The sequence below is a fragment of the Crinia signifera genome, chromosome 2 (assembly GCF_055691185.1).
Source record: "Crinia signifera chromosome 2, ASM5569118v1, whole genome shotgun sequence".
Classification (NCBI taxonomy): domain Eukaryota; kingdom Metazoa; phylum Chordata; class Amphibia; order Anura; family Myobatrachidae; genus Crinia; species Crinia signifera.
This window is the reverse complement of record NC_139218.1, coordinates 363,683,447-363,701,494: the sequence shown is the minus strand read 5'-3', so window position 1 is coordinate 363,701,494 and position 18,048 is coordinate 363,683,447. Positions and strand designations below refer to the sequence as shown.

The 18,048-nt window shown below is 44.6% G+C and overlaps 1 protein-coding gene across 1 annotated transcript in view; it reads right to left on the bottom strand.

The window, feature by feature from the left end:
* The window catches only part of MICU2 (mitochondrial calcium uptake 2), a 442,330-nt gene extending 441,928 nt beyond the window's left edge, over positions 1-402 (bottom strand). Inside the window, exon 1 of the mRNA XM_083169921.1 lies at positions 171-402. Coding sequence (XP_083026047.1) covers positions 171-371 — 201 coding nt within the window. The 5' untranslated portion in view covers positions 372-402. The remainder of the gene's footprint in view (positions 1-170) is intronic.
* Between the last annotated feature and the right edge of the window lie 17,646 nt (positions 403-18,048).

Genomic DNA, 18,048 nt, shown 5'->3' with positions numbered 1-18,048 from the left:
TGATATAGTAAAGCTCTGTGCAGTAACTTGCAACAGGTGTAGGCAGCCCCTGTCTCCAGCATCAAATGTGACACTACAATTCCCAGCATTCTGCCAGCACAGAGGAATGCTGGGGGTCATTGCTAGGACCACCGCTGGTTGCAAGTTACACCTAAGTCTATGCGGCTCACCTGTGCGCACACCGTCTGCAAGGCTCCGGTTCCCCAGAATCCGCTCCCCTTCACCAGCAGCACACCGGAAACCGCGGCTCCGGTACCGGCGAGGGTCACTGCAGCGGCACGGGCAGCGCCGGGAGAGATCCTGCGGAAGGGGCTCCCGTTGGACACCCATCTACGGGCTACGCCAGAGACCGCCGCTCTCCAGGTCGCCATCTTCCCGGAAGTGTCTGTCAGCTGTCAGTGGGTACCTGGGCTCGCGAGAGCGCATAGGGGGCGTGACGTCACGTCGGCCAATCAGGTCAGGCGGTGGTCAGTCTCAGTCACAGCCTTGCTACCGCGTGGCTCATCATAGCATTGTGTTACTATAGTAACTGACGTGTCCCTGTGTCACACACACGTCAGTCACCCTGCTTGCTGCAGCGGGCTTACACACAGGCATACCTCCCAACATGATCCATGCCAGGAGGTACACAAGGCTCTGCTCCTGCACTTTCCTCTTAATGTATGATTACCCTCATCTGTGTTAACAGGTTAATTGAGGAGAAAGGTGCTGCAACACAGGTGACGGTAATCATAATACAACAAGAGGGAAGTCCAGGAGCAGAGCATTGTGTCCCTCCTGGAGAGGGTCATGTTGGGAGGTATGCACAGGAGTAGTTGAGTGAATCAATTATATCCCCTGCACAGGTGCATGTAAGGGAGGGGCTTAGCGAGTCTATAAGAAACAAAGTCCCACCAGCACACCACAGTGTAGACATGGTTGCCATCAATGCCGATTTTGAAAGTGGCCATCGATGGTAGCATATTATTCAATGGGTGAGCCTTGATGTAGAGTCATCGATGGTCACCACTGCCAATCAGACCATGGGGGCAGAGCTTTATGGGTGTCAGGGGTGAAACTAGGCTCTCGGTGGACCACCACCTTGATGGAAGAAACATGATGATTCCATTATGCTGTGCCATCGATGTAGGGAAATAATCCGGTTCTCCCCATTGCTGGCAAAAGTATTCTGCATTGACCAAAACCATCAATGACTATGAAACATCGATGGTTGATGCCCATCCCTACCGCAGTGGACCAGCAAAAGAGACAATCATCCTACATGATAATAGGAATGCAGAGATTATTTACATACATTTACAACATGCTTGCCTACCTTTTGGTTCTCCTCTCCTGGAGAAGGCCAGGAGAAGATACTGCAATACACTTCAGGGGTCGAGGACGGACATCTATGTTACCAGGCCTCGCCCCACCGTGCGGAGGAGCAGCAGTGTCATCATTCGCGTCATTTTAGGCCAGCCCCTCCCGACATCCCCATTTTATCTCAACATCCTGCCCACTTCTCTGTGAAGTGAGCAGGATGCTAGAGATGCGGCCTTCTTAAGGGTCTGCATCAAAAACCATGTGCCTCAATCAACTTACGGTAGAGTAGGTAAGTATGACCACATATGGGAAGCCACCAGCCACAGCAAGGTGTCTGCTCTGGTGATTCTGCACTACATGCAGGGGAATTAATCTATAGTCAGTGCCTCACTGGTTCTGGTATCTTTTATAAATGTATTCAGGGTAAAATTAAAGTGAATTGATGTTCATTAATACAGGCCCAAGTCTTCACAAGATATCTCTCTCATGCACACCCTTATGTCGCAATAATAATAATAATAATAATAATAATAATAAAAAAGTAATTCATTTTAAGCAAAACTGAAATCTGTGTGTGCAGCCAGCACATTCTCCATTTTTTTGTGAATATATGTATACATTTATACCCCTTTCACACTGCAGCTATAACCCGGTATATTGCTGATTTGTAAGCGTTTTAAAATGTTTCTAGCTGCAGTGTGAAAGGGCCCCTTACACTTGTGAGATTTTGTCAGATTTGACCCAATTCAGGTGGATTGAGTCAATTTATCTGACAAAATCTGATGTGCCTGTCTGACAAAATCTTATATGCCTGGTGTGTAGGACCCAATGCACAATCCCGTGCCATTGGGTATAACCAAGAGATTGCAAGAGATTGATCCTCCAGCACATAGGATAAATCTCGAGTCAATCAGGTCCAACTTGTTGGACAAGTGTAAGGCGGCTTTTAGACTCCTGTTCGGTCTAGCACCTATTCCTGCATTCCTTTATTTATTTATTTATTTATTTATTTATTTATTAACAGTTTCTTATATAGCGCACACAGATTCCGCAGCGCTTTACAGAGCATAGTTATAATCAAAAACACATAACAAATTACAGTACAAGACAGTTTAGGACAAGTACATGGTTAATATAGATAGTTGCATCAGGGGACAGGACACTGAAGCAATCATCAGGGTGGCAGAGGTTTATATATTCTAAGAAAGGCACATGAGGAGAGAGGGCCCTGCTCGTGAGAGCTTACATTCTAAAGGGGAGGGATAGACAGACAGGGGTGACACAGAAGGTAAAGAAGTGAGCATAAACAGTAGGTAAGGATAAGCCTTTAGGGGATTTTAATTAAAGTCATTGTAATTGCTGTCTACCTATTAGAATGGTGTGGTTTTTATGCGGTCTGACATGAAAGAAAACACTCAACAGCAGAAATAATTCAAAAAATATTTACATTTTTATATATAAATTCTGTGTGTCTGCACTCAATTTGAAATGCAGGCTTTTACTCGCCAGGTGCCTCCAGGGCCGGCCTTAGGCATAGGCCAACTAGGCAATTGCCTAGGGCATTTGGAATGCCTAGGGGCATCAGCAGATTCTGCTGATTAAAATGATATGCAGCATGCCTATATTCTGTGTGTGAGTGAGGCTGTACCTGCATATGAAATAGTGTATTCATGGAACTCACTGTAACATAGCATTCCGTATGCAGGTACAGCCACAGTCGCACACAGAATATAGGCATGCTGCATATCATTTTAATCAGCAGAAGCTCCTTGTGTGTGCTGGTCAAAACAATGCAAATAAGACGAATTTTCAGCAAAAAAGGCACTGAATGGGTGTGCTGGTTCTATTTAAAATATTGCGGGTAGGGACACCAAAATGATGACTGCTATGATGAGGGTTGATGGTGCTGGGAAAGGGGAGATGGAACTAGTGGCAGTGCTAGGGGGCAACAGTCAAAATCTTGCCTAGGGCGTAATTTAGGCTAGGGCCGGCTCTGGGTGCCTCCTGTATGCTCCGATTAAGACACCGGGGCACTTCACACTCTTCTTGACGGTGGCACTCTGGACTTCCAAAGAATAACGACAGACAGACCACTTGGTTTCTGCTTTTATATATAAAAATGTTTAGTCTGACCGGTCATCAATCACATGTGAAAATATGCATATGTATAAAAAATAAACATATAGAACAACAGCATAAGAATTTAAGAAGAGCATGAATAGCATATAATATACATGTTGGCAAATGTACATATACTATATGTGCTACAGTGTATGCCAAGATTGTGATCAGAATTTTAGATTAGATTAGAACAGGTTTGATTCACCTTCTGATCGCAATATTGGCAACATACACTGTAGCACATATGTCATATGTACATTTGCCAACATTTATATGATATGCTATTCTTAAATTCTTATGCTGTTGTTCTATATGTTAATTTTTTTTTATAAATATGCATATTTTCACATCGGCGCAGCAATGAATGGTTAGCAGTGATGCACGCTCCTGGATCATTGCTGGCGGACGCCGTTCATCTGCTGGTATTGCCAGCAAATGAGTGACGGGGTGGGCGACTTTTGATAGCGTCCTACTATGGAAAATCATCCGCCCCCGAGAAAATCACTTAGGCGTGTGGAAATCGCCCAGTGTGTATGCACTGAGCGATTTTCAGCCCAGCAATTTTCCCCATCATCGCTCTGCATATATGCTGGGCAAAAACGCCCACTGTGTATGGACCTTTAGGCACCCACATGATTAGAATCACCTGGACATTTTGGCCAGACACCTATGAACCTTGTTTGTACTCCAGGTCAAATTATTGTTTAATATAATTGTTAGGATTAACTATATTTTTGGGGCTTAGAGCAGGCACCTGCATTTTCCTTTTTTCATTAGATATCACTTACCATATATACTCGAGTATAAGCCTACTTTTTCAGAACATTTTTTATGCTGAAAAAGCCCCCCCCCCCCCCCCTCTGCTTATACTCGAGTGAGGGTCCCACTTGAGTTAATTCGTTTTCCCATTTTTTTGTTGTAAAATTAGGTGCCTCGGCTTATATTCGGGTCGATTTATACTCGAGTATATACGGTAACTATTTAATAAAAAATAATCTTTTGTAACCTTATTATGTCAAATTACCACATCTACCAGAGATAGCTCTCTAAAGTAGGGATGGAGAACCTTCGGCCCTCAAGCTGTTTTTTAACTGCACATCCCAACATGCCCTGCAACAGTTGTAGCATGACTACATAGCAAAACTGTAATAAGGCATGCTGGGATGTGTAGTTCCACAACAGCTGGAGGGCCGGAGGTTCCCCGTCCCTGCTCTAAAGTTTATGGTCAGTTACTTCTAGACCAAGAGCCTTTAAAATAAGCTACATTGCGTGTTGTACTTGCTGTACAAGTCTCTTTGGTTAAACTTAATTGGTAATTTGTAAGGAAATCATAATGCCAACACCTTTACCAGTGAAGTTTGATAAAACAAGGAATACCAGACTCTGTAATCCTTAACCATTGCTGCTTTCTTTAATAAACCTTTCAAATATGTAATCTGTCTTCTGGAAATCTACATTCCATTCCAATCAATCATGAGACCTAAAAATGTAAAAAACTGAGTGGGAGCTGCGGTCTTATCCTCAGCTAAACAGAACATCAAACCTTTTTAGAAAGTAACCAAAAGTCGGGTGGCTGTAATTTTCAAACATAGTGTTGCAATTAAACCGTCATTCCGATAATTAAGTCTTTTTTTTTTTTATTTGTTTAATTGGGGATTTTTAAACTCTTGTTGGCAGGAAGCAAACATGGCAGTGGGAGCCAGGGATATGCAAAGAATTAAAGCTGACCATACATTATAATAACCTTCATACAACCTGATTGTATGCAGGTCATAAGATCGATCGAATGAGCAATTGTATGTGCTTTAAAAGCACATATATTTTGCTTATGACTGCAAGCAAAGCGAATGGATCATACATGCAGCACGTATAGCTGAAAAAAAAATACAAATGAATGGGCAGCCAGTGACTGGCTGAGATCTCTCTCAGCCAATTGGTGATGTTCGGGACGGCTTGGGCTCCCGAACTCCTGAGTGCTCCCGAGCAGCCCCGAACATCCCCAAGCCTACCTGCCGCCGGCACATGCTCACTGTGAATGGCATACGATCATCGGGGTGCGGGGTGACGGAGTCGGGATTTGATGGAGGTGAGCAAGTGGGTGGAACGTCAGGCGGGGTGCCACTAGAGGTAGAGCACCAGTGGTGCACAGCGGCAGCGCAGCTGATCCCAGAAAATTTCCGTGCATACCACCAAAGTGGTTAATATCCAAAGTTGTTTACGCACTTCCTTCTTTTATATTTTGTATAGTTTTTATCATGCATAAAGACTATACCCCTTATTGTCCAGCCATTAATGAATATTTATCTTACCTTTTACTGCTTCAATGTTTTCTTCCTTCCTCCACGTGGCTGCGGCGCTTCCTCACTATCCGTGACGAGTGGCACTCACGTTATGTGGCTGCAACCAATCACATACCATCTGTGTGAATGATTGGCATTGCCGCATAACAGAACGTACTGGCCACCTAAGTGGTCAGTGTATTAACAAAAAAATTTGTGATGTGAGCGGCGCAGCTGGCGCTCATTAGCAAACAGTTCTGCAGAACCAATAGTACATTAGGTATCGGTCGCCGACCATCTAATGATGTGGGTGTTCCCCCGCAGCATATGAATAGATGTTTATGTTAAACATCCATTTGCAGCCCATACATGGGAACACATGCTACGAGGGCATACCCTCCAACTGTACAGATTGAGCCGGTACAGTACCGTTTTTTAACGGTCTGTACCTACTAAAATGCAATGTACTGATTGTACCGATTTCTAGGCTTCGCAGTTTATCCGCTGATAGAGCTTTGCCTTTTGATTTTTTTTGTCCCTGCCATCCCACCATAGCCTTTGTGATGTCCGCACTATGCTGCCATTGGCTGTATACAGTAGTCGCGGGGCGGGCTGCTTGAACTGAGAAAGCTGGAACCACTGTGGTTGCTGCTGGGCAGCCGCATACTAATTATTGGGATTGCGGCAGCAGTTCAGCGGGCAATAAACAGACAGTACGAATTATGCATTGGATCTGCTGTGTTTGACAGTGCCCCGCAATTATCCATCACGGGTTGATGCATCCTTTCCCGCCTCACACATCAGGAGCAAGTGTTTGCGATGTTGCAGGCCGTGCACCAGACGGAGGAGGCAAGCAGCAGCTGTTACGTACAGGGACTGGCGGGCATTGTTTTGTGTATGCTCAGCGGGGGGCAGGGTGATTCTTAGGCTTGTACTCATATACCCATCAGTCCCGCCAACTCCATCCCCCCATAGATCTCCCCCAGGGGCGTAACTAACTATTTAGCGCCCCCCCCCCCCCCGCCGCACGTTTATTCGGCGCCCCCCCCCCACACACACACCTAACCTGCCCCCCCTTCTTAGACTCTTAGAAAATGGCTGCCCCCATACTGCAGACAGAAAACTGTCTGCAGTTTGGGGGCAGCCATTTTCTAATTGTCAGTTTTCATTGCAGCAGGAGCCGTCCGGGACCGTGACGTCAGGAAGGTCCCAACAGAGAGCCGGGTGAGACGCAGACCACGGGTAACTATAGCCCCGCAGCACCCCCGGCGGCGCCCCCAATTTCTCTGCGCCACCCCGCCACCGCGGGGGCTGTGGAGCTATAGTTATGCCACTGATCTCCCCCGCACAAATTCTGAAAGGTGCCGTGGCCACGCCTCATTTACCTGTGACCACACCCCCTTCTGGATTTGTACCAATTGCTGCCCTTGAAATGTTGGAGGGTATACGAGGGGGGGGGGGGGTGGCTGTGCACAGGACTATGGTGTATTTTCTACAGTGCACATGGCTGTTACTAATATGGTACATAATCATGCACGTATTTACTATTTACTATACATTTATCAAGGGGCCCAGTCCATGCACTCTATAATGATTAGCCAAGTCTCTGTGGTCACAGCCCCTCTACAGGCCAGTTGAACTTGGAGGGGGGGGGGGGGGGGGGGCGATGTAAGGTATGATGTCACTGGTGTAGCTAAGACAAAAAGGGAACAAGAACCTGATATAAAACAGGCATTAACAGGCTCCAAAATGTGGCAACAGTCTGCACAGTGGTGAAACCTAAAACTATGTCTCACACGTGCATTTCCCTGTGCTGAAGGCATTTTTGGAGTTACAGTCCCTTTTAAAAATAGGAACAGTTTGTAGTCATCCTGGAAAATAAAAACTGCATCTGATTGCGGGTGACTTGAAGGAAATATTGGTGTTCTGTGGATCTGCACCACAGCTGCTGTGCTTAACAAAATATCCGATAAAGCCCTGGGATAAGAATGCCTACTGTACATGGCTTTGTAAGAGGTAGGATTTCTAGCCATAAAACATACGTTATAGCCAAAATTGCTATGAGCAAATCATGTCTACAAAGAGTTTTCTTCCCTGAAAGGAAAATAATCTTGTACTGTATGTACAGATCAGTTGTGTTACATCTTTTTCACATGAAATATTGGCGGTTTCATGGCTTAGTCAAACAAACACATCGAGGACAAAGTGGATTATTGTTTGTGAAGATAACCTGGATTTGTTTTGTTTACTTATGATTTACGTGTAGGAACTCTTAATGCTTATACAAAGTATCTGTTTCCTAGTCTAGTTTAAAAGAGTGGTCTTTTCTTGTCACTGCTGGGATGTGTAAAGCAATGGCGTAACAATGGCACTGCAGCCCAAGCGAGGGAGCCTGCGCTGTGGGGGTGCCTGGGCTCTCGAATCGGTCTAGCCGTCCATATGGAACCTGCTGAAAATGTCCCTCCAAAAATGTCTGCCACCTTGGAGGAGACAGACGCTAGAGGTCCCACTGGACAGATTGATAAATGCTAGAGGTCCTATTGGGTAGCGTATTTCGCTACCCGTAAGTTACAGATTCCAGGTAGCGATATAATGAGCATGTAAGTCCCTGGCAATGAGCATGTTAGCCCCGGGCTACGAGCATGTTACTCCCGGGCTATGAGCATGTTACTCCCTGGCAACAAGCATGTTACTTCCTGACTATGAGCATGTTACTCCTGGGCTACGAGCATGTAACCTCTGGCTATGAGCATGTTACCCCTTGGCAAGGAGCATGTTACTCCCGGGCAAGGAGCATGTTACTCCCTGGCTACGAGCATGTAACCCCTGGCTATGAGCATGTTACTCCCTGGCAAGGAGCATGTTACTCCCTGGCTATGAGCATGTTACTCCCTGGCAAGGAGCATGTTACTCCCTGGCAAGGAGCATGTTACTCCCTGGCTACGAGCATGTAACCCCTGGTACGAGTATGTTACTCCCTGGCTACGAGCATGTAACCCCTGGCTATGAGCATGTTACTCCCTGGCAAGGAGCATGTTACTCCCTGGCTATAAGCATGTTACTCCCTGGCAAGGAGCATGTTACTCCCTGGCAAGGAGCATGTTACTCCCTGGCTACGAGCATGTAACCCCTGGTACGAGTATGTTACTCCCTGGCTACGAGCATGTAACCCCTGGCTATGAGCATGTTACTCCCTGGCAAGGAGCATGTTACTCCCTGGCTATAAGCATGTTACTCCCTGGCAAGGAGCATGTTACTCCCTGGCAAGGAGCATGTTACTCCCTGGCTACGAGCATGTAACCCCTGGTACGAGTATGTTAATCCCTGGCTACGAGCATGTAACCCCTGGCTACGAGCATGTAATCCCTGGCTACGAGCATGTAACCCCTGGCTACGAGCATGTAACCCCTGGCTACGAGCATGTAACCCCTGGCTATGAGCATGTAACCCCTGGCTACGAGCATGTAACCCCTGGCTACGAGCATGTAACCCCTGGCTATGAGCATGTAACCCCTGGCTACGAGCATGTAACCCCTAGCTACGAGCATGTAACCCCTGGCTACGAGCATGTAACCCCTGGCTACGAGCATGTAACCCCTGGCTATAAGCATGTAACCCCTGGCTACGAGCATGTAACCCCTGGCTACGAGCATGTAACCCCTGGCTACGAGCATGTAACCCCTGGCTACGAGCATGTAACCCCTGGCTATGAGCATGTTGAAATAAACTAAAAATGATGAGACCCTGTACAAGTGGGATACGGTCATATTGTCTACAGCAACTAGGTCGAAAAGCATTAGGTTGACACCACTAGATCGACATGAGCTATGGTCAACATGGGTTTAGGTCGACATGGGTCTAGGTCAACATGGGTTTAGGTCCACAGGTCATTAGGTCAACACAAGCATTAGGTCGACTTGGGCAAGGTCGACAGTCAAAAGATCGACATGGTGTTTTCCACAAAAACGTTGGGTGCGCCCAGAAAAAAAACACTGACTGTCCCCATGTGAACGCAGGCGTGCCGAAGCCTGAATGGGTGGGTGGCTGACCTCACAGGACGTCAGTGGCCAGCTCCTGTTCAGCAAAGACTGTCTTTTACCTGCAAGCCTGGGAATAATCATTTGATGGTCGACGACCATCAAAGGATTTTTACACATGTCAGCGAACACATTCATTTGCATGCTGCTGCAGGCATTTGCTCAGCACTGGTGGGCGGGCTTTCATTCATGGGGCGGGCAGCGTTTAAACGATTGGTAAGCAGAGATTTTCGCTGCTTACCGAGTCAATGTGAATCAGGCCTAGGGATGGCCATCGTTGCCATTGCCATCGATGGTTGCCATCGATGGCAATTCTGCAACTGGCCATCGATAGTGCTAAACTATGCAATGGATGACTATCGATATTTTTACATATCAATAGTCATCCATTGTGTTTGATTGAGTGGCCTGTAGTCCAATCACAACACGGGGGAGGGGCTTCGCGGGGGTGGGGCTATGCTCCCTGTCCCGACAGCGTTTTGCTGTTCCATCGATGGAGGGAAACCATCTGGTTCTCTCCCATCGATGGCAAAAGTATTCGACATTGGCCATGAACCATCGATGATTTAGAATCATCGATGGTCGATGGCCATCCCTAATCAGGCCCTATGTGTGTACTTACAGTGTCTAACAATAGCAGCGTTATAGCACAGGGATGTGGCTTGCATGTGTAGAGGTGAATGCTATAGTCACATGGGCCGGTGTGCACAGTATAATACCGTATTCACGTGTCATAGGCAGAAGCGAGATTACTGACTTGGCAGTTATTAATAATGTTACATTTTCAAGATAACATGTAATGAAATACAAATAGCTCCACATCTGTTGTTTACCACTTTAAAACCCAGTTGGGAATCTTCTGTCCTGTAATACTCCAAATAGAAATCTCAATTAAGCAATGGGAATAGGCAGCCGCAACTTGATATAGTCGTGATGTTCATTTTTGTAAGCACTTGCAGCTGTGGGGGGGCGGGGGTTGGTTAATCACATGCAGCCAATCAGAAATGGCTGGATGGTGATGTTAATAATTGTAATCTGCTGCTCAGTACCACTTGACAAAATCTCTGCAGTTTCGGAATCCCGCACCCTATTCCATTTTGGCTTATGAGGTCTACTATAGCAATTGGAAACGGGAACTAAACCCCTGTCGAGGGGATACTTACACTTAAATGTCTAAATAGATAACAACAGCAACGGTGCTTTCACCTGCAAAGGGGCAGGGAACCCTTGCTTCCCAAACGCTTTAATTTTAAGACAAATGGTTTAAAAATGAAATATCTAGTGTTGAAATTCCCCAAATTTCTGTTAGGAAAGGCCTCTCTGTATTCTTTTGCCAACTGTTTGAAGGATATCCATCTACTCCCTGGGTATATACAATACATTAGCTTGTGCTAATACGCTCTAGAATTCTTTAACATTGGTTAGTCTACAAAGCAACCCTCAAAGCTATTCCATGCTAGGATTATCTATGGAATGCCGTGTAAGTGACACGGTCTACTGTTCCGAGGAAGTGTGTGAATGTACTGTCACAACCAGTGTGGTGAGACGGTTATGAAAAACTTGTGTCAACCTTTTGAGTGCAGTCTCAAAAGGTCGACCCTCTGTCAATGTCGACCATTTTTAGGTGGCGACCTAGTCACTGTCGCCCAGTAGTGGTTGACCTAGTGACTGTTGACTTAGACATTGTCAACTCAGGGATGTGGAGGAGTAGCGGGAATCTGTGTCTGGCCGCTGACTCTGTACTGTCTCCGGGGTTCCCGCTAATGCCTTTAGGATTAATGCCGCTGCTTCCTCAGCATCAGCACAGGGCAGATGAACACTGATGTCTGATTGCTGGCCAGGCAAAAGCACAAGCAGCCACTGATGACAATGCAACTGGAAGTGACACAACACGGTTCATCTCCACGTCAACGGGAGACTTCTTGCACCAACGGAAGACTACTTCTTCTTCCGCCATTTACAGTTATATTTTCAAGTACCCCCACCCAGTCCACAAAATACACCCAGGAGTATGCGTACCCAGGTCGGGAACCGCTGGTCTAGTGTATAACCAGCATTTGAATAAGCTCCCTAATTTCCCATTGTGTAAAACCACAGCTGAAATATTGACAATGGACCCTGTAAAGCTCTGAGTAGGAAAAAGCTGGTTCTAGCCCCTTCCAACTTTAATGATGGTACACCTCTCATTAGACTTATAAATTATATAATCTATATTTTTTTATTGAAACCAGTCAAGCTAAAATACAGACAGGGGAAAGATGCATAAGTAGTTACAAACATACATAAGAGGCATAACATAGCCCTAATGGTCAACGTCAAAAGCTGTCCATAGAATAAACTGGTTTTGTATGACTACCCGACAATCGGGATATCGGTGGTCAGTATCCCGACATCGGAAACCCAACTTTTGGTGCTCCGGCAGGGGGGTGAGCGCAAAGAAGCCCCTTGCGGGCTCGTTGACTCGCTTCGCTCTACACAGGTTCTATTTTCCCTCTGTGGGTGTCGTGGACCCCCACAAGGGAGAATAGCCCCTCTCTGTTGGGATCCCGACTGTCGGGCATTTAAACATGTTGGGATTCCGATGTCAGACTAGTGACCGTCGGAATCCCGACGGTCGGGCAGTCATCCGGAACCCAGAATAAACACCACAGTGATACAAGAACACAGTAATCAAGTGAAGAAGGAATGTGGATATTAAGGGATCTGTATCAGGCAGTAATCAAACCATTAAGTACAGTACTTAAACCACAAGTAACAAATTATTATTTAAATATGTGAGGGGGGGAGTGGGAAAACGGGGGAGGTGATAAAATAAAAGATAATATTTATAAAATACTATCAGGAATTTCAGTAATACAGATTTTTTTTTGCTTTGTATTGTATACATTGTTCTCTGCAGTAACTTATTACAGACCAGGCTAGAACGCCAGCTGGCCACGGTGTTGTTGCAAGACCCTGCATTACAGGTTGACCACATGCTTGTTGGTTGCAGACCCAGCTAGCCACTCGCTCAGGCTTATTATGAAAAATCATCACTGTAGGCTTTGGGAAAACAAACACGGAACAGAATGAAAACATGTTGTCTTTTCAACACATTGATGTTCTAACCATACCACAGTGTAGTAGTCATGGAAGAGCACATTCCGCATTTCTAGAATTCACTTCACAGATGTGCTGCCAGTAGGACATGGAGCAGGTTTGCTTGTGGTTTATGCAGTCAATAGCACAGAAAACAGCAGAGTTTCATAAACAAAAACTCACATCACGCACATGAGCTGGCGATGGAACACAATGGATTAAAAAAGAATGTTAAAGTGATCAGTAAATGCAGAAAGTCTGCTGTGCGGTAGTAAAGAGGCTTCTGATTTCCACCATGTTGCAAGTGTTTGCGGGACGAGATGTGAGCCTCATGCTTCTGACCAGTGCAAGAATAAAGCTCCTCTTGTGGCACTGATATAAAGGGATGGACAGGGTAGTCTGTGATGGAGAGGGCAGTCCGGAATGGAGAGGGTAGTCCGGGATGGAGAGGGTAGTCCGGGATGGAGAGGGTAGTGGATGGGAGCACATCCACAGCTGGAAATGCAGGTTGAGATTTTGATATTGCTGCATTTGCTCTCATACAATGAGTTGATGTGTGATACTTTATGTAACATGAATAGAATAAATCGCAACATAATAGTTCACATACAAATACACATCAAAAATAATAAAAGTATAATATATATATATATATATATATATATATATATATATATATATATATGAAGGGGTTTGACTCTGAATTGCCCTCGATTGTGTGTGCAGCACCACCAAAATTCCTCCTGTTAATGAGGAATGGTATAGTATCGAGAGAAGGGGGGGGGGGGGGGGATTGGGGTGCGCTACCTAATACAGAATCTGTACCTCCCAATATAACATGTTAAAATCAATAATGCATTTCTGAAATTCGTTTTCTTATATTCGAAGATGTTCGTAATGATTAGGCCCAGTCCATTTCAGGATATAGTCCTTTTATTATAGATGGAAAAACCCGACGCGTTTCGTCTCTAAGACTTCATCAGGGGTAAAAACCAATTGCTGAATTAATTATTTTGGTACTTGTGAGTTATCCGGACGCCCGATTTCTAAATCGGGTCGGATCGGGCACATCGCATCGCATCGCATGCGACCATCGGATGCGATGCGATGCGATGACCCGATTTTTCCATAGGAATCAATGTTAAAATGGACTGAGTCCATTTTAACATGGAATTCAATGGGAAAAAGGGGTCCTTTTCATACCCCTACTATCCAAGTGGGCATGGAGTTGGATATAAACCTGTGGCGAGCGTAGCGAGCCACCGAGCCCGAAGCGTGGCGAGCGTAGCGAGCCCCGCGAGGGGACACGGAATACCGTCCCCTCGCGGGGCTCACTTCGCTCGCCACGCTTCGGGCTCGGTGGCTCGCTACGCTCGCCACAGGTTTATATCCAACTCCATGCCCACTTGGATAGTAGGGGTATGAAAAGGACCCCTTTTTCCATAGGAATCATTTTAACATTGATTCCTATGGAAAAATCGGGTCATCGCATCCGATGGTCGTATGCGATGCGATGCGATGCGATGCGATATCGCATCGCATCGCATCTGATTGTATGCCTTAACTTAAGGCATACAATCAAAAAATCGGGCGTCCAGATAACTCACAAGTACCATTATTTTTGATATGGTCCAGTTATAAGGAAAATTCTGGATTGATTTGAAAGATGGGCTTCTCTAATTATTTAAAAGGATCCTTGCTAGGAAGAATATCTGTACAGGACGTTTTTCTGTAATGACCTCCTCGCTCTGCATTCAGAATAGGAATTCCTATCTTTTAAATCAATACAGAATTTTCCTTATAACTGGACCATATCAAAAATCACTTTGTGATGTTTTTTATTGAATGATCAGCAGAAGTTCCTACTAGGACCAGCTGCACATATTTAATTCAGCTATTGGTTTTTACCCCTGATGAAGTCTTAGAGACGAAACGCGTCGTTTTTTTTTCCATCTATAATAAAAGGACTATATCATGAAATGGACTGGGCCTAATCATTACGAACATCTTCGAATATAAGAAAACGAATTTCAGAAATGCATTATTGATTTTATCATGTTATATTGGGAGGTACAGATTCTGTATTAGGTAGCGCACCCCAATCCCCCCTTCTCTCGATAGATATATATATATATATATAATCACCAGCAGAACACTATAATAATATGATAAAATGGTATTCCAAAGGATATATCCAAAACTATATGTATGGAGACATCACAATGTTTGCTTATTAATAAAAAAAAAAAATATATATATATATATATATATATATATATATATATATATATATATATATGGGGATACACTTGGTGTGTTCATACAGCAGTTCTAAAACAACTGGCATATACTAAAAGATCTGAAGAAGAGGAGGTCTGTATAAGGTTTCGCTGTTACTTTATAAAGTGAATGGATATTGATTCGGATTCTGGTTCACTTGCAAAAGCAAAACCTCTCTCTAATGGACAAAACCATGATGCACTGCAGATGGGGGCAGATGTAACATGTGCAGAGAGGGTTAGATATGTTGTTAACTAGTACAGTTTAATAAGATACATATTTTAAGGTCATAAGTGTATGAGCATCTCCTTATACACCATTCATGAGCTTAACATTGTTCTCCTAGTCAACTTTTAATTAACCATTTACAGGATTCTACTGGTACACAGATATAGGGGAAGATCTATCAAGCCTTGGAGAAAGATAAAGTACCCAGGGATGTCACTTACTTAAATGAAACCCGGTGCACACACCACAAAACAGGGTTACAGCTTGGTAGGAGGGGCATGGCTTTATGTTGAGTTACCCTTTTTTTGTCATTTTATTGGCCGGGGAGATGCCAGCTGCCCCAGATGTTGTCTGCAGTTCTGGCTCCTATACTGTGATAGGAGCTGATTGCTGTATCCAATGTTACAGTGCAACACTCAGCTTGTTATGGTTTCGGGTGTAAACCCAGCAGCTGTGACGGCCATAGCTAGTCCTACACTACCTCGGTTGGTTTGCCCTGTAGAATGACCAGTACCTGTGGATGCTAAGTCTTCTCCTATAATTGCTACGTTTGGAGGGGCAAATTAAGTCTGCCCCAACTCCGGTGCAACGAGGTCCTATGGTGGACAAGGTACTGGCGATTCTTCAGAGGAGACCAAAAGGTGAAACTGGCTGACAGGGCCTAACCGGGGATAACACTAGCTAAGGGCTCCTGAGCCAATAACGGGGGAAACAAAAGTAAGTTGGCTACCACATAGCAGGCCACACTTGACCAAGTCGCAAATATAAGAAAGTAAGGTAACACAAAGAAACACCACACAAGCAATGTTCCCTCTAATTTTACGAAGGCTGTGTGCGGCAAAAGATTTTGGCTGTGCAACTTTGGAAGGAATTTAAAATTTTTGTGCGTCACTTATATATAACTGGAAAATGACGTTCAGCATTTGTGTTAAGTTTACTTCAAAATGATATTAAACATTCAAAACACAGCACACAATGTAGTTAATGGGTAAAACACACATTAATTGAGTCCACAACTGCAAAAAGGGACCACTGCTGCTTTGTGCGCTCTGTTGTAATGTCTGTGCGCATGCTCGTGGAGTTGTGTGCGCGCGCACGTGCGCACAGCTTAGAGGGAACACTGCACACAAGGCACTGCAAACCACACTAAGACAGAAAAAGAACTAGGTTGAACTAGATGGACGCAAGTCTTTTTTCAGCCTTACCTACTATGTAACTAGACACAAGAAAGAACCCCTATGGGGTAAATGGGCCCCTGCGGCATGCACCGAGAATACCAGGCCCAGGGCATGCAACTAAGACCAGTGTAAGGGAAGCACTCCCGAAAAGTACTGCCCGGTAATAGTCAACCGCCCGGTGGAAGTGATCACCCAGCAGGGTGTCCCCGGGTGGAAGTACAGTACCTGGGCATCTCTGATTGCTAAGTGACCAGCACCAGGGACGCTAGACAGGCTGACAAGAGTGCAGTCTGTCTGGAGGAGGCCGCCTCAGACCACGGCTAACAAAGCTCCTATCATTGAGCAGGAGCCGGCACTTTTGTGTCACCCCTGGTTGGGTCACATCTGGGTGTGGCCCATATACCTTGCACCCCAATAGTGACGACACTAAAAGTAACAACCCATCAGTGTCTGAGCACCATTTTTCAGGTTGTGTTTGGTACAGCTGTTTGGTTGGAACTTTATCTCTCTTGCCCGTCTCTCTTTCCAAGATATATCTCCCCCTATTATCTGTTCATTTTCTCAAGCTGAGACCAACCAAACCAACTTTTCTCCAGATAGCCATGAACACAGATACCACAAAGTTTCTGTTAGTATCAGTTCTAGGGTGTGAAGAATAATAGCGTTGCTTTTATGATGAGTGACAGAATAAAATCCGGAAATTGTCCAGCGCACAACTTTTATATAACGCTTCAAAAAAAGTTTTGTTTAAACAAAAGTCTGGATGTTGGACAAAAATGATTCCAATGTAGGATGCTTAACTATAAAGTATTTATCATGAAATGGCTGAACTGGCCTGGTCTTCAATTTACAAAATCCTTTGGCAGAAACGGGGCTAAATTATTTTTGTCACATTTGAACATGATGACAAAGAAAAAATGCGCTGGACATGCCAATTTGTGAAAATGTGTAATTCAATACACATTCTATTCCTCTTTGTTTATCCTTCATTATTTGTTTATTCTGTAACAAATCTCACTAAATTGCATTAAAAAAACACTCTTTTTAAGCACACAAACCATTTTTCTCATGGTGAAGTTAAGATCTGCCGAGCGCGCCACATTTTATTTAACCCGATGTACGGACAATTTAATTTTCCCCATAACGATAATAGTTTTTGCGGAGAATCTTCATTAAACTTATCATAAAACTTCTGAAGAAGAGACCTGTGAAGTTTTGAAAACTTAATGTATAACAGCATCTGGAGGAGATTAAGTCAACCTTATAAAAAGACGTAATTGCTGGCAAGAGCGCCCCAGCGGAGGCCTTTCTGCTCCTCCTAAGAAAGCTAATAGCAGGAACCGCCCCCCAAAATATTTGCTATGATAAACATTTGCAAATTCTGTTTCTCATTTTTCTACATTCTCATTACAATAGAATTTAATTAGACTTTGTTAAAGTATAACTCAGAAGAAAAATGTTTTTAGTAAGTGAACTAATTTTATAAAGAGTTGGCTTTCCTACTTGTCCGTACACACCGTAGTATGAGCCTTGAGCCTACTTCAG